Source organism: Stegodyphus dumicola, chromosome 11 (assembly GCF_044657685.1).
Source record: "Stegodyphus dumicola isolate Sdum_Otavi_A_Nest chromosome 11, ASM4465768v1".
NCBI classification, from domain to species: Eukaryota; Metazoa; Arthropoda; class Arachnida; order Araneae; family Eresidae; genus Stegodyphus; species Stegodyphus dumicola.
The window spans coordinates 76,491,579-76,518,507 of record NC_140778.1 but is presented as its reverse complement, the minus strand read 5'-3'; the positions used below and the strand labels follow the sequence as shown (position 1 = coordinate 76,518,507).

At 32.8% G+C, this 26,929-nt stretch overlaps 1 protein-coding gene across 1 annotated transcript; it reads right to left on the bottom strand.

Annotated features, from left to right (window-relative positions):
* Nucleotides 1–8,151: 8,151 nt before the first annotated feature.
* On the bottom strand, nucleotides 8,152–19,355 carry LOC146994131 (uncharacterized). The gene is made up of 2 exons (XM_085826870.1): nucleotides 17,725–19,355; nucleotides 8,152–13,066 (listed from the first exon to the last, which is right to left on the bottom strand). Exon 1 carries the CDS (start codon nucleotides 18,656–18,658, stop codon nucleotides 18,344–18,346), a length of 315 nt encoding a protein of 104 aa, XP_085682996.1. The 5' UTR covers nucleotides 18,659–19,355; the 3' UTR covers nucleotides 8,152–13,066; nucleotides 17,725–18,343.
* Between the last annotated feature and the right edge of the window lie 7,574 nt (nucleotides 19,356–26,929).

Sequence of the window (26,929 nt, the reverse complement as noted above, 5' to 3'; positions counted from 1 at the left end):
TTTACGATGCAAAGGAAACTGAGGAAACATTTTAAACACAGAAGAAAGCAGCAGTAGTATGAGAAGTACATGTTACTATAAAGCCACCACTCTGCCAATAAAAGACAAAGCAGTTTGATTAAATAAATCGGAACGACGATGACAGCATACGTAAACGTTTGTAATTTTAAAGTACATAAAGCGTAGTAGTGTATGAGAAAACTGGTGAGTAACACATTGATTACAATTTTTATTATAACAATCTGAAACTGTGAATACAATTTCAAGCATCAGTGGCATCATCGAATGGAGACCTGCTTCAGTGTCAGACGCATTTCATTAAAAGATAAGAAATATTTTTAAACATTTAAGAACACAATTTCTGAAGTACTTGACAGCTCACCCTGTATAAGCTTCATTCGTTTGTTTAAAAGTCGGTAAAGTGTTATCACAGATTTTCTTAAAAGGTTATTAGAGGTAAATACTGGTATTGATCAATGAAAACGACAATAACATACATTGTTATGGAAAGAGAGACGAAGTACTTGTGAGACTTTCTGAACGACCGAGTCTTAGTTTTAATATTTTAATATTAATCTCTACAAGTCTGACCTAATTGACACGACTGAAATAGTTACGGAAAACTGACTCACACTGATCAAAAATTGATCTGCATTTTCGTACAAGGTCCATTTTTTTTTTTTTTTTTTTTTTTTTTACCTTAAATTATATATTTTTAAACAACATGTCTGTAATAAATGTGCGCACCGCATTCATGCTGGAAAAACACTAAAACTTGAAGCATCGTTATACAAGTTCAAAAAACAATATGTAATTGTGAAAATAAAATATTCTAACGACTATAATAATAAGTCATGAATATAATGAAATCTGTAGCTGCAAACCTTTAAACAAGATTTATATTTCTGATTATGCCGCTCAGAGTTATAGTGGTTAGGGAAGACTGAGTGCGATACCGAAGGGCCCGGGTTCGAATCCCGGACAAAGCATGGATTTAAAATTATCTGTGCCTTCATAGGAGAAAATAGTGGCCCACCTATTAGGTGCCTCCATGATAAAGAGACTACCGATCTGGCCTTAAGACAGGACGATGGCGACATAAGCAAGTGCCAACCATTAGAAAAATAATTCTGATTGTAATCTTATTCAAAGATTCGTAATATTAAGACGCAAATTTTTAGACACCTTTCTCATGTTCGCTTTTAATTGTAATCAAACTAATGTGAAAGTGGACTCAAAAGTCATTTTTAAATGAACTCCATAATCTTATACGTCTCTGGATATTTGCATAAATCCATACTAGGCCAGGTATTATTTTGTCGAAGGACTAGAGTCTAAATGGAACGATTACTTCTCTTGCTTGCGAGTTAAGTCTAGAAGGGGGTCCGACGAAGACATCGCGGACGAAAACGTCGCGGAGAAATCAACGTAAGGCGGAAACTTAGATGTAGAAAACATGTGGAAGAAAAGAAAGCAAGAAAACATATCGTAGGTCTAAAACATCGCGGAAGAAAAGAAAGCGGTTCCAAAACTTCGCAGTTTAAAAATACCGTCGTCGAAAATATATTCTTATAAAATAAAGCAACTTCAAATCATCGCACGACGATAATTCTAGCAGATATATCTTCTTTTTTACTTTTAAAACGTGCTGGTGCGTATTAGAGTAATGAATTCTAAGTGCGAGTAAGAATGAGGAATATTTTTATCTCTATATTTCATATAATAGATTTTATTTTTTTTTTCTAATATTCCAAGAATCAAACTTTTGCATTCGAAAGTTGAAAAGAAGTAGAAAATTAATGATATGTATGGGAGTACTACGCAGTTTTTTATTTTTTATTTTAAGAGAATTTTAAATTTATTTAGCTTAACTATTAAACGTTAATATTTAATCAAGTCCTTTCATAAAGTTGTATTGGCAGTTCTTCATGAACAATATATTTTTAAAAAATTAAAAAAGGGAAAAGGAGCATTTACTTTAGATTAAATATATTTAAAAGGTTTATGCATGTCTGAAATTTCTAATATTATGTTCTTTGAATAAAATTAAGACTTCTTTTGTTCTTTTTCCTTCAGCTTTTTCAAAGTAATTCTTTTATAAAAGTATCCTTTGGATGTTGCGATTCGTTAGGTGTGATGACACAAGTCAGGATGAACTACGTAATATTTCAGTACCGTATTTATATTTATTGGATTATTGGAAGAGCACGTTAGGGTTCTTTTCCTAAGGGGAGGGAAGCGTATGGGGAGGACTTTCTCAGGAAAAGTTTCGTACGCACATTACACATTAGAAAAACCACAAAATTCTCAAGCAGCGTGTTCTTGTGCTGGGTCTAGCTACCAGCGTTCAACGACTTTACCGCTGGACCACTGCAGCCAGATAGAGTTATTAACGAAATAGATTATTAACGGAAATACATTCATTTTCACACTATTTATTCAGAAAGCTCAAATTTAAAATTAGATCTAGAAAATGAAAACGCAGATTTTTACAAAAGGAAAATATAGGTACAATAAATCCTCTTGTCGACTACCATCCTAAGATGACCAATGCTTCTGAGAAAATAAGTAAATATAGCAATGTCTCTCTAAGATGACCACATCCACGGAAGAACAAAGGGATATGGAATCGTCAATGGTCTTTAAAACGAATTTTTCATATTTAACTTTACATTTAGATATTTTTATAAATAATTTTAAAATATGGTTAAATGTTTTTGTTCTATGTTATGCAAATTGTATTTCTCTCTTTGTACCGAGGAACGGCGCAGACACAAATTTGTTAGGATCTTAAAGCTCGCGTTTAGAGCTTTTAGGTTGCTGGGTGTTTCAACTAAGCAGAGGTTCTTCTGAGTTTGCTTGGTGAGCCGCTACTTAAGTCGGAAGTTTCAACGTGTTCTTCACCGTTCCTCAGCCAACTTAATGTTTGAAAGCCAATAAAGAAGTTTCGGTCAACGTTATGACTCTGAGGTTTCTTGGGTTCTACACTGAGGGAATATCAAGTGAATTTACAGTCCACTACTTCTGAACGACGGAACATACAATTTTCAGACACATTTTATTCGAAAATGCTTTAGTTATTGCTTCAACTTTTAGAACGAAGTTCTCAGCGAACCATCATTTTTTTACGACCACTTTTTAAAGTATACCTGTGAAATTTTGGTACTAATTCTTATCTTTCTAAGATTTCCCATTTAGGTAATTTTTTATTACTGCCTTTCACAATGTGAAGGAAGTATTATAAGTACGAAAAATTTCAAGTATCACATTTCAGTGGAAATATCAATTTTGTCCATTTCTGGATCCATTTGAAGGATTTTTGTGCGACATCTCATACGGACAGAATAAAGACTTCTTCCTTTTCATGGTATATTTTATAATGCATTCAAAAGGGATTTTTTCGTGTTCTCTGTATGTATGTAGATATAATATATGTGTGTATGTATCTCGCATAACTCAAAAACGATTAGCCGAAGAATATTGAAATTTTCTAAAGAGTAGGCGTGCTTCTCTCTTTTATATTGCAGGTTAGCTGTACCAACCGTATATGTATATGCTCACGTATATGTACACCAACATCCTTTATCCGGCTTAAAAGTCTCTACACGACCTTTATTTTTGCAATCGTTGGTTGTAGTGATATACTTCCAGTTATCGAAATGTTTTTAAATCACGAAAATATTCATGTTTTGGCCATGTGAAAATAAAAAATTAAAATTAAAAAAAATTGTTTTCTGACAAATAAGTAATTCCAAATTTTAATGCAGTCTCGCTGTTCGTATACTTACATTTGGGAAGGTTTTATACTTGTTATATATATTAATAAAGAAGAAGGTTTGGGTGTTTGTCCTCTCATAACTCGGTCACTACTATAGCTATCACCACCAAACCTTCTACAATTCTTTTCTGGGTCCTGGAAAAGGTCGACGTCACTTTTCTCCAAAAAAAGTAGCTAAAATCAGAGATATAAATTTAAAACTCGGATAAACGATATTTTCTTCCTCAAATCCCGAGTGGCAACAGTCTCGCAAGCTGGAGGTGAAAATCTGCATTATTTCGAAAAGTTGTTGCCACTGCTCGCTTTCAAATCCTAGAGTTTGTTAATAAAGAATTTCTAAGTTTTATGATGAAATAAAAATAGCAATGCCAAACATTAAATACATTATTCTGAATTTCAAAAATTCGAGGGAAGCCATTTCGACTATTCCCATCTTCGTACCACTTTCATGAGCTAAAATACAAATTAAAAATTCTGAAAGTTCTAATTTTCGCACTCATTTTCCCGGGAGTGGTACCAGTCTCGGGCGTTGGAGATAAAAGTGCTTTATATCGAGAAGTGTTGCTACTGCTCGCTTGCAAATCGTACATTTTGTTAATAAAAAAATTTGCAAATTTTACATAACCTATACATATAAAGAAGAATGTCTGTTTGTGTGTTTGTTTGTTTGTTTGCGTTATTGATTTCTGATCAATTATGATAAATGTTTTGCGACATTCAATCGACTAAAGTTGAATATAGGTGAAATATTGGATGGAACTTGAGCTGTTATGACCATTTGAATAGAAAGACGAAAATCACTAAAAGCTGAGTGGCATTGCTTCTGATACAATGAGAGAGAATTATATTTTTCTATCGAAATTTTTTATGTGGGGTTGCATATCGCACCAGACTGAAAAATGTATAACTATGAATCGTATTTTTTACATCGTTAGAGAAGGATTACAACGGTATCGTTCTCTCTGTTGTTAGATACATTGCTTTCAATCTAACTTAATTGACATCGGGTACTTCCGCTAATAAAGAAATAAAATTAGAAAAAATTCATAAACGCACGACCAAAATTGTGCAGTATACGTAATTTCAAAATCAGCAACTTTCTTTTAGGAATCGGGTATTCAAGTTTGAAAGAGCAATTCGAAGAAATAAATTTAAATGATCAGCAGCAAAAAGTGTGTATAATTTAATAGGCCTTATAAGGAAGTTCACATAACTTATAAGGAACAACACATAAGGCCTTATAAGGCCTTATGTGTTGTTCGCCTCAGATTTTTTCTTTTAGTAAGCATTTAATTTTTTCGATTTTTTTCATTCGAAAAAATTATGCGTCTGTTTCTGATACTTTTCTAATATACAGTGAATTATTTCATAAGGGCATTACGTGGAAGTTCCCAATAATCAGTTTAGATAAAGTATATAGACATTGTCAAACATTCGTTTCCTCCAGATGTAAACCACCTGTTTCTCGAACTGGCCAAACAGCTTTTTACATATTGTTAACTGCAAACAATCATTCGAGTTACTGCATAGTTAAATGGAATGTATTTCCGAGACCTGAAAAATGTCATCTAAGCAATTTGCAATTTGATTCATTTTTAGTAAATCTGAAATCAGTTTCGTTATTTTAACAAGAAAGGGCATTTTTATGCATAGTGCTGGAAATAGATTAAAGATTTAATAAAAATTAAATTTTAGGTTCGAGTTCCATTTGACGAATATCAAAATATTTACCTTGAAAAATTAATAAAAGTATCTTGAAAATAGGAATGTAATTTTTAATTATTTTAAAACTATTTACTGTAAAGCAAAATGCCGTTACATTAAAAATCAGAGGCACAAGTAGAAGACATAGAACTGGATATAGATGGCTAGAAGTAATAAACAAACAAAAAAGAAAGAGAGAGATCAGAGTAAATTTATTCATGTTAAATTCAAATGGAAAGAATTTTAAAATGCTGTATTTCAATAGCCTAGATTTAGTTAAATCTAACAGGGAGAAGTACCTCATATGGACATAGTATACATCATAAGTGAAGTGGTAAAAGCATACGGTATCGTGTTTTTACTATTTGAACACTTTCGAAGATCTGAATGATGAGTTTATACATTTCAAATACTCTATTAATTACTTATCTCTATCTATCTCTAATTATACACGTACTGTCCAGCAATGAATGTTTGATGTATAGGTCATAGCCACTATTCCCCCAAAAGAGAAAACTTTCATTTATGAAACTTCCTAGTACGTCTGCCAGAAAAACGTAAAGAGGCTTTACATCTAAAATTATCCTGCACATTTTTATGAAACATTAACATTTTGATTCGAACCTTTTTTTTATTTTGTCTTGAATTTTGTTCAATCAAACGTTACGGAAATCATTCCTACTTGTAAATGTCTGTTTGAATCTTGTATGTTTGGGGCACCATTGGTCATGTGGTTAAGATTGCAGAATACTGACAGTTTTATCAGACTCATCATCCCAATTGTAATTTCCATTATTTAATATACAAAAACAGTTGAGGAGCATAAGAAACACCAATAGGAATAGTTTAAAAGTCGAAACTTCAGCTCGTAAGTGCTGATAAAAAACAATGTACAATAACTAAATGTTACTGTATGATGTTTATTATCGCTTAAATAAACAATATTCTGTTTTTGCTCGAGCACAGCTTTAAAAATACCAACTGGTTGACAGTAAGCCACCTAAATTTCATTTGACTAATTATTAATATATTATTGTATCATAATATTAGTTAACAGTGGTAAATCTAGGTATTTAAGAAAACCGTAAACACGATTTTTTGAAAATTTTAATATTTCTCCCTTGGCCGCGTTTGAATTATCCATTTGAAATTAGGCATCAAAAAGTGGGAAGGGGCCTTTATTTTTAAGGAATGATTTCTACCGGCAGTAATTTTACAATAATATTATGAGATTAGACCTATTAAATCTGACAGCAAGAATGCATTATATGAAAAAAGCACGGAATTTGCATATTTTGTTGTAGAATGTTATACTATATTCTCGATTATCCGTGTGTGGAATACTTGTCTTGCAATTTGGAACTAGATACCGTTTAAGCAATCTTAAGCGACCAGCGAATATATTTTTCATTTACTCAATTTGTCGAAATTAATTGCAGTTTTACTTTATTTTGATTACCATTAAACACGAACGTGAGAACGTCATCTGAAAATCTATAAGCTGTGAGAGAAATCATATTGAATGATCTGACCCTTGGCTTTACAATCCTTGTTAGGATATATTATTTTCAGAGTTATGATTTTGCATTTATTGCAGCTTGTATGATGATGAGAGAAATCGCTAGGAACTTCGCGCATTAAATCAGTGCAAACATTGATTACAGACCTTGTTAATTAAAAAAAGTAAACTTTGCAAAAAGAAAAATGTTACAGAATACATATATTTTTTTTTACATTCCGAATGAATTTTCCGTGCCTAGTTGAGTCACATAAATTATGACAAACTTTGAGAGATTAATTTAAAAGAATTAAATCTGAAAAAAAGAATTTAACAAAACAATTATAACTTGACTGTGCAAGAAATCTCACAAATACTACGTTTATGTTTCTGAAGAGATGCATAATATTCCCTTCATTTCTATCCATACATTTTTATCATTTATCTCTTATGAAAATCTGTGATAAACACTTTACAAACATTTAAACAAATAAATGAAACTTTGACAGGTTGGACTGTAAAATACTTCGAAAACTTAGTTGTTAAATTTCAAAAAATTTCAGGTTTTTTTACGAGATATATCTGACATCGAAACAGGTCCAATGTCATGGATTTTTAGAATAATGTTTAGAGTTTGAAATTATACTTATTATATGAAAAATATTAAATAAATTTGTTAATCACTAGTTTCCTTGTATACTCTTGTGCTATATGTACTTTAACGTACGAAGAACGTTATAGAGTTGTGTTATCAAGAGTTATTTAAATCAACACGTTGAGCTCGGCCCCGAATTTGTTGTCCTTTCCGTTCAGCCGGCAGCGAGCTAAGCCGTATTTTTGTTTAGAATGTTTCAATACATTTCATTAAAACTAAATTTGACCACATTTCTTTGAGACTACATTTATTTTTTAACTTATACTGTAGGTCTCACGGACCGACGCCAGCCAAACGAAAATTCCAGGACCAACGCCGGCCACACGGAAAGTTAACTGCCGGTCCCCAGAGACCGGCGCCACTATCAACGTGTTAAGCTTCGGGCCGGTAAGTAAATATGTATTTAATTCAAATATATGAATTGATATGTAATCTATATAGATGATTGATTGTATTTGAGTTCCATTTCGAATACTCAAAATTTAAACACAAAGAATTAGAGCCAGCAGATACATAAATCAGTTTATTGAACGCAAATTAACAGAATCGTTACAGGTGATGAGGTGTGGGTCGCTCACTTCACCACAGAAACCAGCAACTCACGATTGATTGGCGTTACAGGGATCCAAGAGCCGGAGGATCTTCAGTCAGTCTATGCACGGAAATTGATGTACACGGTATTCTGGGTTAGTAAAGGCAGTCTACTCATTGACGTATTGGCGAGTGGTGCCCCGGTGAAAGCTGATCTTTATTGCGCTTTACTAGAGAACATCTGAAGAGCCATTCAGAAGAAATGGTTTGGGATGCTCAGTGCTGGTGTTGTGGTGTCCTACGACAACATCTGACGCATTCGGGGAATTCCACAAAATATATGTTGCAGACGTTTCGCTGGGAGATGTCTGACCATCCATTCTATGGCTCTGATCTTGCTGTTAAGTACTTCCACGTGTTATTGCACCTGAAGACGTTCTTGTCTGGGCACACTTTCCTACAGTTGCAATGTTGCAGACAACTGTGACGGGCTGCCTTCCTTCCCAGCCGACAGACTTCTACGACACTCTAATGGAAATAGGTAACCGATGTTATGACAATTGGTACAGTTCCGATGTTTCTTATGCTGAGAAGTAGCAGAAATATAGCTGTATCTTTTGCAATAGGTCTTTCCAGGTAATTAGGCTTTCTTTTTTAACGTTTGCGGCAAAGTAATTTTTCGGACGACCCTTCGTATTGTTTAAATAATCATTAGCAAGGGAATTAACCTTCATCTAAATCAATATCTAACTCATTGAAATCATCATCTATATAAATTTCCTTCTAAATCCAATCAACTTCATCTGCTAAATTTAAATCATCATCTAAGACATCTAACTAAGCATAACTACCCAAAACACATCTTCATGTTAAACAATCATATATATATTATCATCATCATCGTCATTGAAAACATTGCCAAATTTAGAGAAATCATCATCGCTCAAATCAACTAAATAAAAAGCAGTATCATCTAAATCACCATCATCAACAGTATGATTCTCATATGATCATCGTCTTCATCACCTCAATCGTCTAAATCATCATCAAAATATTATCTGAATAACCAAGAAAGAAATTATAAAATTATCACCAGATAATTCAAAACCATCATTTAAATAATAATCATCATCGAAATCATACCATCAGTGTAAGCCGTCATATATGTCATCATCACCATTATCATCGTTGAGATAGATAAATCATAATCCTCCAGATCACCTAAATAGAAAGCAATATCAAACAAATCATCATCTTCTTCATCCTCATTTAATCATCGTCTTCATTGTCTAACTCCTCTAAATTATTATATAAATCACTCTCACATCAGGTATAAAATCGTCATCTGTCAAAACTATATCACCATCAAATTCATCTAAATATTTATTATCACTTAATACACACCGTCATTTTAACCATCATGTATATCGCGTCACCATGATCATCGTCAGAAGAAGATAACCCCTCATCACCCAAATCACATCAGTCATTCTAAATCATCCTATGTATCATCTTCATCATCATCATTGAAGTCGTCGTCAAAATAAAAGATCTTCACCTAGATACAAAACCCAATCACCTAAAGTTTTATTATCATCCGACTCAATTATTCATACTCTTCATCACTAAACCATATACTCATGATCACCTAAATAAAAAATCATCAGCAGTTAATCTAAATCCTCGTCCTTAAAATACCAGTTAAATTATTTAAATAATCGTCGTTTAAATCATGATTTTTTAGTGTTTCGCTAGTGTGCCATCAAAAAGAGCCAGTTTCATTCAGGTACAGACAGAAGGATATCACCGGAGGTTCACTATCGTTGGTACAGGTGTAGTAACCAACCGCCCTCAGGATATTCCAGAGGCTTGGGTACGTAGCCGAAACCTATGCCATCTTAGATAACGTGACACTCGGAAGTGACGTAAGAGTTTGAATAACGTAATGTTTCAAAATGTTTTGTTTTTGTGACAACGAAAATATTTTTAAAGTTTCATTTCTTCCGGAAACCACGAATTGTTTTCTTTATTTTAGGCAACGGCCTCTTGAACCCCTTGAAATCTTGTTTGTAATGACATTAAAAATTTCCCTTTTATCATTAAATCTGTATTTACTTTTAATTGAGCATCTCATTATTTAATATTTGTTCATTTTGTTAATTATAATATAATATTAATGAGCAACATGCAAAATGTTAATCGCTAAAGAAAAATGCGACAAGAGATGTAAAATTAAAAATTAAAAGACAAAGAATTAAATTTATGTATCAAATTTTACCATAATAGAAAAAAGAGAAAGGAATTTAAAGATTAGAATAGTTAAAGGGGTGTTGAAAGCCAAAACCTGTCAAAAAATGAGGATTTCTGATATTTGCATTTTCAAATTCTCTACAATTTTAGCTTTCTTAAAACACCATTCTTTAATCTGTATGAAAATTAGAACTGTACAAAATCTAGCCTTAATTTGTTATTGAATGCTTTGATAATTGAGAAGTTTTACATAAAAACGCGTTTTTCTCCGAATGTGATTTTTTTTATACTCGATGTACCTGTTCTCAAGATCTACTGCTCACTGGTATCTGAAATTTTTATACCTTATTTACTACGTTTCCAAATATTTGCCGAAATGAGCTTTTTATTATAATTAGTGCTAAATTTTACTATGCGTAACAAAATATTCTGTAAAATACTCTAAAATTTAAAATGATTCAAAAGCTCGTTTCAGGATACTCAGCTAGGTATTGTGATGTTCCTTCACTTAGCGGAAGACGTTTCCAGAACATTTTATCCTCGAGGGGCGAAAAACGGTTAATGGAAGGTAAGTAGTTACGGAAAACAGTGTCGAGCCAAGCCGGTGGGAGGAATACGAGACTTGTGACTTTTGCGGTTGGACCGGCAGTAATGCCGGGTGCATAGAGATAACTTAAGCTAAATGTATAGTAGTGGTACTTGTTTTATTGTGTATTGTGTAATAAATTAGTGGATAAAATTTCAAAGCTGGTGGATATTATTTTCCTATTATGGCGAGCACATGAGAAATAGACGAACCCGCCTCGGAGTTGAAACGGCGCGAGGTGCAAATCGACGCAGTCGATAGGATAAGATTGTGAAAAAGGAAATCACTAAATAGTGAAAATAATCAATAAATATGGTGGTAAAAAGTTACTGAAAGTTATAAAATGAAATTCGGTGATAGTTCACGAATGGATCTACGATGTGAGAAGATTTTTATGAGGAAAGAAAATGGCGCGTTTAAGGCCATGTTTGCGAATAAATTCATCAGATTTGTGAAAGCGTGATGTGCTAAAAAGTTAACAGCCAGTGAGTGGTAAAATGGGATCATCAGTGTTCATCATCCTAGTGAAATCGTGAAAAATTAAATCAGGGGTAACGTGAATTACCGTGTTGTAATCATGTCAAGTTACGTGCCAGTGCAGTGTGCTCATGATTAAAGTTTACAGCGTCAAGTTGTGCTCTTCGTTCGACATTTTGACTATCGGGATCAAAGGTAAGTTCTTCTTAATTTATATATTAACCATATTAACTTAGAAAATAAAAATTGTTTTTATGTCTGTTAATAACATGATTCGAATGTCAGGCGTTAAAGCCAGTAGACACCGAGAAAGTATATTTTATATGCAAATGAGAAATTAAGGGATCTTATTTTTATCAAGATATAGGAGATTCTTAGAGATTCTTAGAGCAAGGGAAACGATTATTGAAACATTTGAAAATAATGAAAAGAGTTATGATTGACCCACCATCGAAAGCTGAGAAATGGCTGTTCTTTTTACATCATGCTGAAGTGATTCTTAATCTCTATAAAATTTCTGAAGAAGGGAAAATTATTTTGCAGACTTTAAAAACAAAAGTTTAAAGTTTGATCGCGACTCTCGATGAAATGGATTGAAATAACTATATTATGATTAAAGACACCGTATTAAAAGAATTCGAGATTCCTCGGAAAAACCGATCGAAGCAGGCTGGTGGGGTGAATACGAGACTTGGTACTTTAGCGATTGGACCGGCAGCCATGCCGCGTGGAAAGAGATTACTTAAAACATGTTTTGCGCGCCTTATATTATGTATATAGTTGAGATTACTTAAAACATGTTTTGCACGCCTTATATTATGTATATAATTAAATGTATACTATACTAGTGATATTTGTTTTATTGTATATTGTGTACCGTTATGTGTAATAAATTAGAGGATAAAATTTAAAAGATAGAGATTATTTTCTTACTATGGCGAGTGCATAGACGAACCTGCCTCGTGGTTGAAAGAGCGCGAGGTGATAGATGTACTTTAATTACGTAAAAACCTTCAAGCCTGTAAGAACAGCAGATTTTCAGAAAAGGTAATCCAAAAATGGCCAATTTAACATTGTTGCTATAGGGTTTCCAACACCCCTTAATAAAAAGGAGTAAAATATTTTTAAAAAATGGCATTTATGGAAATACGAAAAAGAAATATGTTTAGCTTATAAGAGTATATAATATTTCTGTAAAATAAATAAAGTGAGCATTTAAAAGCAATTTTTTAAAATAAAAAACCAAAAGGAAATATTTATAGTTTTTAAAATCAGTATTACTTTTGTAAAATGAAAGAACTTAAAATCTTTTTAAAGTAAAAATCGCGAAAAGAAAAATTTAAATTAAAAGTTTCACGTTATTAAAATTAAATATTGAAGAGAAAAATATTTTTGACACGAGAAAGGGAAAATAAAAGAATTTTAAAGTCAAAATTGCATTTACACAAGTTGCATCTTTGATAGAGATTCGCGTTCCTTTAAGCCTCGGGCGTTTTCCTATGACGGTCGGTTACTATTAAGCTTGTTATTGTAAACTGGCTATTCAAATTACAGTCGGTATGCGCAAAGGGGGCCTGAATCTTCATCCTGAAAAATAAACAAAATTATTGTTACACATCACATAAAAATATCAGTTAAAATGATAATTCAATTCTGAGTCACAAGCATGAGAATATTTGAGAAAGTTATATGGCATACGCAAATAACCAAAATGAAAGGTACTCGAAACGGATGACTGTGCACTGTCTGCAAAAGTTCAGACCGGATCTTGGTCGTTTGTGGTAGGCATTGACTTCCAAGTACAAAAGTGTTTTGAAAAACGTAAATGTTTGCGCTTTGGTACTTTTAAATTTAAAGTCATTTGTTTTGCAAAAATTACGAAGCCTAGCTCTTCATATGTTTCTCCGACACTCATAATTTTATGAGGAAAAAGTTGGCACTCGTTATGAAATAATTTTGAACATAAGTATCTCCGACTGATTTCGATTGACATCAGTCAATTGTTTTGTGATTTATTTGTTATAACCGAAACGAAAGTTTCCGAAACAGAAGTCTAGGTATTGGAGGAAAAAATAATTAGTAAAATGTAGAAAACTGATACTTTTATTTTCAGCTTTTTTTAAATGAACTCATTATGCAGCGTGCCAAAAAAATAAAAAGACTTCTCACAAAATTTAATTTTTAACGTTCTATTTTGGAAATGAAAAAACCAATTAACAATAGACAGAACTTTGTAAATTATTCTAGAAATCCTTGACTTCCTTTAGCTGATAAAAACCTGAAATCTCTTACTAAATTTGCATGGAATATGCCAGTAAATTTCAAACGTAAAAATGTGCGCCATTTGTTTTTACATAAAAATTTCTCATATAAATAATTTATGGATTAGAATTTTTTTGAAAAGTATCTTGACCCAAAACGTTTAAACCGTTTTCTTAAAACATTCGTTTGCTATTGAAAATTTTATAAATATAACTAGGCTGAGTTTTGAATAAATGAAATTACAACGCATAAGCACATTGTTGGAACATTTTGTATAAGAAAACGTGATCGCATATAAATCAAGTTCTTATATCGCTTAATTACAATGCATCAGGTCTTTAGTAAATAAAGAAAGCATTAAAATACACATGGTGGTTTGGCAATACCAAAAACGTCAAATCCCGCAACAGTTCTTCTTGATTATTTCATACCTTAGGAAACACGAGGAAATATGTCAATTGTGGAAACATTGCAGTTTGGCAAGCGATAAGGTGGTGCGCAGGAAATATGATTATCGGGGGAAATATTTCTGCAAGGTAGGAGGTGATTTGTATTCATTCTGGATGTGGAAGAGAATGTTATTCTAGGATTTCGAGAAATAAGGAACATAATTTGGATAAGAGTGCACTTTCGACCAAAGTGAATTTGCGGAATTAGGAGTCATGTTTCTTCTTTCTGTAGTCATTTGAAGCCGTGGTTCTGATGTCAACAAAGACTTAACGATATCACATTTGATTTTAGTGAAGTGTAGTTCATCCAGTGCTTTCTTCAGCAGTAGTTATGGCTTTCGCCGAACGAAACAAACACAATGCAAGTTTCAAATGTTAAGTCATTCAGTTTGCGAAAGAAAATGGAAATCATGCAGTTTGCTTTTCATGAATGCTTCGTACACGAGTGGAAGAAGCATGAAATTTTACAATGATTATTGCGCCAAAGAATAAATGTGTATTGCATAAAGAAGTAATGAAATAACTTACCGTCGGCGAAAGTGTTGGAAACTGCATTGTAGAAAATCCCCATCATCACTAGAATGGATTAATTGTAACAAGAAACAGCGTACGTTTCTTTGCCTTAAAAATAGAAAAAATGAGTGCAAATGGAAGTGAAAACTCTAAAGCAAACTGAGTTTATGTTTTCGATTTACTTCACGGAATAATTCAGTTCTCCGAGAAAAGAAGATAAAATTTTTTCAAAGGCCTCGAAAATATAGAGATAAAACTTTGATGAGTTTTTAAAAATATGTAAAAATTTATTTACTATCACGTGTTGCAAATATGGATGTCATTCCTGTAGTTTTGATATAGTAGGAGATAAAGAAACAATGATATGAAAGAAAAATAACGGTTAACATAAAATCAATAGGCCAACGAGAAATCTCACCTCACCGTACTGATCTCCTGCTTAGCCGACCGTACGAAATTAAAAGCTCATCGATATCTTTAAAAGAATGACTTTGCTGAAGTGCAGTTTCCCGAAAGTGTTTTCATCCGTATTCACGAGAAATGATCAGCGGAGAAAAATGTTGTGAAACTGTGGATAAGAAATATTTGGCAAAAGCTTCCTTTTGCCTCAGATAATCAAGAAAGTCTAATACTTTGGGACATGTTCAGCCTCCATCTAACGGATAACACAAATATGTTGTTGAAAGAGTGTTATACAGATATGACAGTTTATCCAGGCGGATTATTGCCATTAGTTCAGATATTAGACATATATGTCAATAAATCATCAAAAAATATTTTAAACGTTAGTGGAATACTCGAACAAAAGTGAAGGTGAAAACGCAATTACAAATGGAGAACAAATACGTCATGCCAGTCCATAAATAGTGTGTCAGTAGATAATAAATTCACGGAATAAAATTAAACCCGTTTAATTTATGTGGTATATCTGACGGTCTAGATGCAACTAAAGATGATTATTTATCTGTGGATCAGAGTAAAAGTAACGGCAAAAATGAAACAGAATTCGATGATGTGCTTGAAGTTATAGCTTGAGACGTATATGAGGAACTTGGATCTGTCTATGCAAGTATGGATCAGAGGTGAAGGTGAAAATGAAACAGAATCCGATAACGAAAATTTTTAAGTACATAAACTATGTTATTTCTCTTAAATAAAAAGCATTTAATTACACGCAGAAATCTAATTTTCGTATGCTCACTTTTTTTATATTTCTAAACATAACATTTTTATAGCTGGCGTACAGCGCGTACCCATAAATTTTCATCTTGCATTTTCTTTTAAAAGTGCGCCTTATACGCCTGAATATACTATAACAAACATAGCTGAAACTTAAGTGATAGAGATATTTACATGCTTGCTGAACCATTATATTCTGTTTTTTTTCCCTTCTATTAGTGTATAAATGTTTTCAAAATTTCGATGTTACGTTTTTCAATCTTTGTGTTGAGAAAAGGGATAAGGAAACAAATATCTCGGAAACAAAATTCTAAATCAGATTTCTAATGAAGAAGTGAAATTCTCTATAGCTTTACTTTCCGGACTAATTAAAATTAAGAAAAAGAAGAGAGGAAAAAAAGAACTGATTTGGGTAACCAGAATATTTAGCCATTCAGTATCTATTGATGGGAATGTATATAACTCTAATGAATAGCACAGAATTAAGATAAAGTTACGTTTCAGTTTGTAGGCGTTACATTTCAAAATGGTTTTAATACAGCTTAAAGCGGATAGCCAAAGATTATGCTCTCAACCGCTCTTTGAGTAATAACGTCAGAGAGTAATTCTTACAGTTACAATGTTTTCAAATAATCCCTTCCTTCAAAAGTAATCTATTGTACTAAGATAATGTGTTTTCGAGGGTAGAAAATGAAACAGAACGGCGAGATCCATGAGAGTATTATCCTGTAATGCTTTAACAAATCTTTCGCAGTCTTAAGTAATAGAGAAATGTGGTAGAGCTTCATCTTACACTATAGTATTGTAGTCAGATTATTTATATTATGTGACTATGTGTGTCTATTCGATGTGTGGGAAAAAACGTCTCCAACAGGTTTATATATACGATACCATTCAGATAAACGCAAAGGAAACCAACATTTCCATCTAATAATATTAATTTTATTTTAATTATACCATTTTCTAGTTAGATAACCAATTTGTGAGCAAGAATTTGCATCGTAACAGTGAATCATATTGCTGCCAAATTCCAAATATAAAAAACTAAAGCTCACGAATCACAAACCGAGAGTTTCTGTGAGATTTGTGAGGTGCGAAGAAATCTCTATTTTGAAAGAAATCGAAATTGATATAAATTCGCTTTATAACATATTATTCAGTTTATTTATCTAATTATATTATGATTCTGATGTAATGTATACACACATTTTAAAAGTTATTTCTTTCGCTCATTTCAATTTGTAATCTTGAATTTTTACACTGAAAAAATCCTGAGTAGAGACGGAAACTGTGGTATGTCAAACTGAATTTAAACAAGGTGAAAGCAAATGAAAAGCTAATGTACATACTACAATAGCTTTTAATTTGTTTAGAATTACAATCTTAGTAATGCAAATCATGCTGATTAACACATAATTAAAAGCGGATAAACATTCCTTTTTGAACGTTTCTTTGAACCTTGATATAAAGTTCTATGAATATCTGCAGTTGGATAAGACAGCTCAGGGTCAAACAAATTTTAAAATGAAATTTGTATAAATTAATTTCATGAGTTCAATTATGAAATATATGCCGTGCAATATTTATTTGCACAATTTAAAGCCAGTAGCACAACATAAATTTATTGTTGAAAAATATTGTCATGTGTAAAGCTATGTGTTAAAAAAGTCAATAAACTGTGACTTTCCAGGTAAAACCGGAAGACCTCGCAGCCATGAAAGGCACTGAAAACATAGATCTGAACTACGAAAGAGTGTATTTAGTTGCTGCTAAAATAATACTGGTATCTTAAAGTTAGCATGACTAATTACTAGCTAATAATATATCAGTAGTTACACTTACCGAGCAAAATATTATCAAATGCCGTCCATATACTAAGAATACCATAAAGTTCTTGATAATAAAAATGTTGTTGATAATAAATTTTGGTAAAATGAAGCAGGTATATGATTTATTTGTTCTATTTTTCTTTTCCGGGTCTTGCTTCGTTTGGTCATTAAATCAATCGTTCTACAGTCGGTATCCAGTTCTGGCTCTTTTCGCAGTTCAACCGGTTTCCTTTTCGGGTTTGACAGTTCTTTTCCGGTTCCAGCTTGTCTTTCAGATTTTGATTCTTTTCCGTTTTTTGCTTCTTTTCCAGGTATTGCGTCTTTTCAGACTCGTCTATATTTTCCATTTCTGGCATCTTTTCCGGCTCTTGCTTCTTTTCCAGTTTTTGCATTTTTTCCAGTTTCTTCTTCATTTTCAGGTCTCTCTTTTTTGGTTTTTGCAATTTTTCCCTCAACTTCTGCCTTTCCAGTTCATTTTTGTGTGCTTGTTTTAGTATCTCTTCAATATGTTTCTCCCTTTTCAGTTCTTCTTTCTTTTCTAGTTTTTGAATCCATTCCAGTAATTGCTTCTTTTTCAGTTCTTTCTTCTTTTCTAGTTTCTGTTGCTTTTCCAGTTTTTGTTTGTTTTTCAGTTATTCCTTCTTTTCCAGTTTTTGCTTCTTTTTCTGCTCTTGTTTCATTTTCAGTTCTTGCTTCTTTTCCAATTTTTGCTTCTTTTTCAGTTCTTGCTTCTTTTCTAATTCTTGTATCTTTTCCTGTTCTTGCTTCTTTTCTAGATTTTGTATCTTTTCCAGCTTTTGTTTCTTTTTCAGTTCTTGCTTCTTTTCTAGTTTTTGTGTCAATTCCAGTTTTCTCTTGTTTTTCAGTTCTTGCTTCTTTTCCAGTTTCTCCTTCTTTTCCTGTTCTTCCTTTTTATTCAGTTTTTGATTCTTTTCCAGTTTTTGCATCTTTTCCGGTTCTCGCTTCTTTTCCAGTTCCTTCTCGTTTTCCAGTTCTTTCTCGTTTTTCAGTTTTTGCTCCTTTTCATGATCACAAGGAGGATTTTCCAATCTACAAAATAATCGCTATATCTTTATTTCAGTAGTAAAATAGTGAAAGTAATGCAATGACGATCACGTTTAACATGTACAACACTTCCATATTTCGATACTATATAACACTTTTGGCTCAGTTTCATAGGGAAAAAACTCCCCGTAGATTATTGCCTGGCAGAATGGTTTTCTACAAAGGGTGAATTTGTTGTTTTGTTCTGACCTAAAGCCAAGCAGATAAGTTAAAGCATTTTGCGTTATTTGTATGCAATAAGCGGCCTCCATGAATCTCACGTAGAGCGTAATAATTTGCAAAGTTTCAGTGCCTTACTTTTCCTTACTTAGTTTTTACAGATAATAATAACAGAAATAATAAACAGGTGGCTTAAAAACAGAGGGAAACAATGACGAAAATTGCAAAATAAGAGGAAAAAAGGAAACTGAAATGAAAATGGAAACAACTACAAACAAAGGATGGAAAAAGCATTTTAGAAGATATACACGCAACGTTCTTTCTGAATCAGCAAAACCTGTATTTAAACGAGTATAAGTTTGAGAGCTTTGGATTCATTTATTTTTTGAATCAATTACTATTTCTTACGCATGCCGGATATTTTAAATTTCTTCAATGTTTGTATAATTTACATACGTATTTTGTATGTTAACCTTTTCTTATTATTATCCCAGTAGAGGTAACCTTAAATATCATTAAATTATCTCCGAGTTTCCTCATTTAAGTCATCTTTCTCTCAGATCAATCTCTTTGCATCGCTGGCTGCACAGATTTCAAATTTTCTCTCGTTATTCCAAATTCGGATCCTAGTGCTGGTCGTTGTCGTCTTCCAGCAGACCCGCACTAGGATTTTTGCCACCATTTGTTTTCAATTGAAACTTTTATTCTCATTCTTCAGTTGCATTCTTAAAGTTTATTTATTTATACAGGAAGAAAGAAAGAAATCATTCAAAGCAAAGCAAATTAGGAAACGAAATACCTGTTTTCTCCTATATTTATTGTTTCCTGTAATTTCTTTTGCCTGTTCCATTAAATTTATTGAAGGAAAATTTGCAAAATCTTTCAAAATGTATTTCCTAAATCCTTATTCTAATTTAGCCTTTCTGAGCATTTCGGCCACACTTTAATGGCTTTTCCAATTTGATGTTTGAATATTGACACCTGCCTATACTGAAATATGTTCTCCATTCTCCTTGAAAAAAGAAAAATTAAAGTTCCAGGAAATTTTGCAATGAAGGACACATATATCTTATTTGAAGGGCAAGAGGAAAAGAAAAAGATATTTTCGGATGGGAATATGTAGCATTTTAAACACCGTGTTTGTAGTTTGTAAATGTCATCATATAGTAGCAACACTTGAGTCATAAGTAATTATACACATATATGAGAGAGACGACGACGACGAAAAATTAAATGGCAAAACATGGCCGAAAACACTTTCCTGGTCGGTGCAAACAACACAAAACACAAGAAAGATCGGACACCAGTTATGCTTAGCACAAGAGAAATTAAAAAGTAGGAACAAAATTAGACACTTATGGACTTCAAAAAAGGTGTTCGAAATTACGACCTGCACCCTGTTACAGGTATCCCATCTCTCGCACATCCAACATGAGATGTTCTGGAAAATACCGTGCATCCCCAGGACTTTCCCAGCACCTGCCACAATATGTGCCACAAGTTCCTGTTGGACTTCTAACAGGGGTTTCGTGCACTAATGTGTTGACGTACCCCGAGAGGAACTGATAATGCAAGTGAGGTCTCGTGATCTTGCTGAACAATGCACTGGACTATCCCTACCAAACCCATGTTTAGGATACGTTTCGAAGGAACTTTCGAATACTTTCTTTGATGGCGATCCCCTGGTTTTGTTCTTATTTTTTAGTTTCCGCTGCGCTAAGAATAATAAACAAATATCTTTACAATGTTCGTACCCTATTTTTCTTGTGTTGTCTCTCGTCACTATGGGCCAGGAAAGCGTTTCCGACAATGCATTGCAATAAACGATTACATATATATATATATATATATATATATAAACGATATATATATATATAAACAATATATATATATATATATATATAAACAATATATATATATATATATATATATATATATATATATATATAAACAATATATATATATATATATAATCTTATAAACATATGTTACCGTCAAAGACCGAAATTGGAGAATGTCGACTTTCACCGGAGAATGTCAGCATTCACCAAATACGTCGGTGAAAGATCGAATATTGCATTACATTCTTCTACATTCGGACCCTCACCGGTGTATGTCGACAATCACAGATATGCTCAGGTGTAGATTGAAAAGAGAGGAGTATATGTACACACTGTTATTGCAAAAGAAAGTGTTCCACAAACAAATGCAGTTGTAAAAGCAAGGGCCTCTTGTGCAATTGAAAGTGTTATATATTATATACATATATATATATATATATATATATATATATATCCCCTAAAAGTTATATCGGATAATGGCCCTCAATTTGTAAGTAATATATTTGAAGACGTGTGCCAAAGACTGGGCATACGTCATTTAAAAATGGTCCCATATCGGCCGCAATCAAATATAGCGGAACGGGTCAATAGAAATATAGTGAAAATTATCCGTAGTTATGTTAAAAATTTTCATAAAAGCTGGGATAACTATGTCAATGCTTTCGTCATTAGGACCGCAAAACATGATACGACGGGCAAAACTCCTGCTGAGTTATTTTTAGGCAGAAAGATTATAACGCCGTTAGATAAATTATTTTATGTTCAACAAAAAGCCCCATAATTTAAAATGGGCGATATAGAAAAATTAATTAAAGAAGCAAAAAAGAACACTGAAGTAGCACAGAGAAAACAGAAGCTTTATTATGATATGAAACGACGGGGAGTAACTTATAAATTAGGAGATGAAGTGTTAAAAATTAAGCATTCACTTTCTTCAGCACCAGAAGATAAAACTGCCAAATTTTATTAACGATTTGAAGGACCATATGTCGTAGAAAAAGTAACTCAGGCTGTAGTGGTGTTAAAAGCCAGGAATGGTGAAACCTGCACCGCAAACGTTGACCAGATAAAACCATTTTATAATCGTAATAAAATGCCAATATTTCAAGATCTTTTGCAGGATCCGGCACGGCAGGCACAAGCTCCAGAGGTGGAACAACGACAATCCCAAGGGCAAGCCATTGGTAGACAGGAGCAATTGAAAAGATAGTTCCCCCGTTGGAAAACTGAAGGTAACAAGAAAAAGAGGCCGTTCCACCGACCAGAAAAGAGAGGGCACGACCACCCCCAGAATGAAGAAGGGAGAAGTACGACTAATGCAAAGAGAGTTAGGAGAAATGACAGCAACTATAACACGGCTCCAAAACGGAAGATCTACCCATCGGATAGAAGTCTTCGCAGCAAATGTCGACGAATTGATCAAGGAAGACCAGCTGCAGATGCAAAGAAGCAAGAAAAATTTGAACAGCCAGCAACGAGATCCAGGCAACAACGAGAGACAGTTGTCCCGGTTCCGCCAAGACCAGCTGCCATCAAACGGCCGAGACCACAGGCAGATGCTAAAAAGAAGGTCTTCAAGCGTGACCGCACTGGAAGAAAAAGAAAGCTCATGGAGGAAGGACCCGAAGGGCGAACCCGCACAAGAAGGAAGATCAACCAGACCGTAGTCTTCGCTACCTTCCAGGACTGGGCAGAAAAAAGGATATCTGAATATCACAAAGATAAGTAAAACTTTATGTTACTTTAAAACCTTAAGTTAATTTTCCATTCTTACTGCAGCCCACCAGCGGCCGAGTGGTAAAGACGCTGAACACTGGTAGTTCGGTCCGAGGTTCGAACGGGCTGGCTGCATGGGCGTTTTCGTGGTTTCTCCATGTGTAACGTGTATACGAGCCAGTTTCCCTGAGAAAGTCCTCCACGAAGGCATCCCTCCCTTTAGGCATATAGCCCTCGTGTGCTTTGCCATTATTAAATAATCCAATCCAATCCATTCTTACTGCAAGTGGCAGAATTCAAGAAGTTTTACCTCATATGAGGCCTACCTTTATCGCCAAAAAGTCGAGAAATGAGTTGTTACCTATTTTGGTATTGTTTTTCAATTACTCGCGAGTAAAACTAAAATTAATGTATAATAGGAATGTGTAAATACTTGAATATTGAAAAGCACTGATAATCTTTGAAAAAGGTACCTTAAGAAAATTGTAAAAATTATTGTATAAAATTTTATTTAAAAGATTCTGGCAAGAAAGAAATTTTAGTCTGAAAGACTTTTGAAATGTAGTATTTCAATGTAGAAGAATTGGCATTTGCTTGGAAAAGAATAGAAGTTAACAATGTACTACTAATGTATGTTTTAAAATGCGTAAAATTAACGGCATGTTAATATGTCCTTATATACAATGTGAACTGTTATCTTAAAAGTTAAGAAATACTGTGATATGTTAAAAGTGAAAATATTAGAGTAATGCCAAAAATTTTAACTTATTCGTGTGACTGTAAAAAGAGCAAATTTTTGTGAATATGTGTTAAAGGTTGAATGAATGTAGGTAGGCTCTCTGACGCTACACTTCAGAGTTAGCCACTTTTCAGAATAGTACCTCAGGGTTTAGAGATGAATATAAGATGTGTTCTGAGGTCTTGTTTTGTTGAATTTTAACACGTTAGTGTTTTGATTGCAGGCGGTAGTGTTGAACACTTGTACATAGACACGCTCGTGTTTGGTGTTTTTATTTACAACACATGTCAGAGGGCACGAGGAGATAATTAAATAACGTCATGAATGAAATAAGAATTTTAAAGGAGAAATATAAATATTCATGTTACTTGCCATTTGATTGTGTAACATTTCATTATACTAGTTTTCCTTCTAGAAGGAACCAGATTTCAACTAAGAAACTCCTGTTTATAGATGCAGTACAGATGAAAATACTTGTCCATGGAGTTGATAATGTAAAAAAGACTTTTTAATTTCTAGTTTGTAGAGAGAAATGTTTGTAAAAGATTGGCCTCGCGTTAGATTCTAGAGCTAAAAGTTTTCAACAAGGTCGTTTTAGACCTCAGTTTCAAACTAATTAACCCTGGCGGGAAGTATGTAAGGATCCTAAGTTTTACTAACGTTTATTTTGTTTTAAATCTTTACTATCACTTCTTATTTTCTACTTCCGGCCAGAATTAAAAGCTTTAACTTATTTATGCAAATTTGTCTTGCTAACGCCAAGTACTTAAGTTTTGGCTTTTTGTCAAGTAAGAGAGAGGAAGGAGTTATTAGAAGGAGGCCACTAGCCATAGTACTTTTACTCGGTTGTTGGTTGCCTTCAAGGCCAGAGTTTTAATCTTCTTGATAATTTTAAACGTATCGTAGTGTTAGCAGCTCTCTGTACTACATACGGATTTTTGTTAAATAACGGCCAATCTTAAAGTTAGGCACTTGTTTATTAATCCAAAGTTAGTTTTAGTTAGAGTTTTAGTTAATATTTTTTTATTCTTACGTTCAGACCACAAGTGGTTGGTCTCTGTATTCCGAAGTTCTGGAAATCGCTGTAAAAATAGAAAAATAAAGGGTTTTGTATACCCTTCCTGTGCGTATTGTCTACTTCACAAATTATTGAACATAGCTTGAGTAAGCTCCCTGTATCGAGTCAGTACAGTTCATGTTTCCAAAGCAAGTAAAGAGGAATACAAGTCCTGATAAGCTAAGTTATCATTTTTATGTAAAAATCATGTGATGGGTATATAGATATATCTATTTATCTATCTATCTATGTATATATATATTTATGTAAAAATCATGTAATGAGTATATATATATATATATATATATTTTAATTAATTAATTTTTATTTTTTAATTTGTTATTAATTGAAAATTAATTAATGTTATATATTAAAATAAAAATTGCAATGAAAAGTCAGAATCTCAAAATTTTTATTGTGTTTGATGAATACATTCTCAAAACTCGAGCTAAATAATATCATAAATCTCTGTAAATGTAGAAATATATAGTCTAAGAGAAACAGGTGAAGAGAACAATTTATATAAGATTTGTTACGAATAGAGTATGGGATGGATTTCAGTGTTTATTTAATTTGTTTTACATATATATATATATATGCATATTATTTATAAACATAAAGTCCTTTTTGTCTTTGTTACTCTAATTATATCAACTATTTGATATTTACTTCTCATTCACAAATTTTACAAGCTGGCCGTTTAAACACGTGTATTTTGTATATTAGGTTTCTGTTTAGATATTTCATTAGTTAATGCAATAAAGTTTCCTCATAATCAAAAGGTATTACAATAAATTTGAATTCTTCACAATGTGATTTTCCAACTTAAACATTTACAGTCTATTTTTGTAATGACGGAATGACAGCGTTTTTGTCAAAAAAATTATTAATTTTATAATTAAACTGGACCTGAAACATTATGTTTTGTTTTATTATTTTTCCGAAATGACATACGTTCTCCGATACGTATTGCAATCTTAAACCTTAGGAATCCAATTCTTCTAGTAATTGTTCGCTGTAGTATACTTCTTCTTCTTCAAATATACGTCGATAATTATTTGCGCTGAAATATTTTTATTTTATTAAATATATATGTTCATATGTTTGAAGTCATTAATTTAATAAATGATTATTTATACGTTTTTGTCAAAAGTAGTAAGTTACAGTTTGCGAGCATTTTTACAGAATGTCAAATATTTTTAAAGGCGCTATGTTCCACGAAGAAAATATCTTTACTTATTCAAAATCTTCAAAAAAAAAACAATAAATATGGAAATGAATATTCGTCTTATTAGCCTAAATTCCATTTTGAGGATATACAGGTATAATAGGAAATGAAGCTGCTGGCACCAGCAGCTCAGGATGCCATATTAAAAGGTCTGATTGACATCTATCATCTCAGATCACACCTTTCAATCAGGAAAAAAATTTCCCAACACTTTTAATAAAATAACATACAGGATGGGACGAGGCAGATACAAGAAGATTGTTTCACGGTTACTTCCCGCAAGTATCCCTATAAAGAATAAATTTTTTCTCCAATTAGTTTGGCAGCAAATCATGAAAAGTTTCCATTTTATTTCCAGAGATTCTTAAGAAGGCACGTAAAATGCGAGCGCGAAAAACCTGCAAATCTAGCAAAACTAAAGCTTTATAAATGGTACTTTCCATTACTTTCCATTCTTAGAAAAAAATAACCAGGATTTGCATAAAAAATTCCATAGAAAAGTTTTTCTACAATATGAAGTGTGTACCTGCACTTCAACAATTAATGAAATATATTATTTAAAATGAAGGAAATGTGATTATAAGTATCTAATCATATTACAAGAGTTAATAAGCAAGTATTTAAGAACATGCAAATTTTTAAACGGTGGTTTCCGTTGACCAAGCTGATCAAATTTCCAGTCGAACGCAATTAAGCAATGTTTGGGCTCTCAACCTCATGACTGCGTATGCTGAGCCGATGACTGATCAATCGTTTGCACAATTTCCGCACAGGATTAAAAATTGCCTTCCCACACACTTCTTCACTTAACGGGCCATGCGTTCAAAACATAGATTTACACGTTAACTCAAATGTATACAAAATTAGGGAAAACAAAAGAAGAATTAAACGCACAATATCTCTTCGGATCTTCCTATGTTCCTGATTATTACATCTGCTGAAAACAATTTAATACGTTTAAATGCAATTACATTTCACTGAAGTCATCTATTAATTGTTTAACAATTTTCTGCTGTTGACTTCAATAAATTTATAATCTTTGGTATTTCATTTGTTTCCAGCAACACCTAGTCTCCTTTGCAAAGAAAATTAACATGAACTTTTGTAATTAAGAAATGATTTAGATGAAACATTAAATTGGACTGAAGATAATGTCTCGGTTGTTTCCGTTAAAAGAAGTTGGTGCTTTCCTAATTCAAAAAAAATATCTCCATATATATACATAACATACATGTAATTAATTTACACACTAAAAAAAGTATTCTTCACATGGTATCTTCAAATGGGTAGATACGATAGCTAAAAACAAGTATCGGACAAAAGAGGAGCTGCAAAGAGCGATTTGTTGTACTGATATTTCCTTTTAAGTAATTCTGTTATTCGATGCATGTAATTTTGTTGAAATTCGTGTTA

Bases quoted from the DNA above. Each gene is read 5' to 3' on its own strand.
- LOC146994131 (XM_085826870.1), bottom strand. From the start codon at position 18,658: ATGCAAAAACTGGAAAAGAATCAAAAACTGAATAAAAAGGAAGAACAG.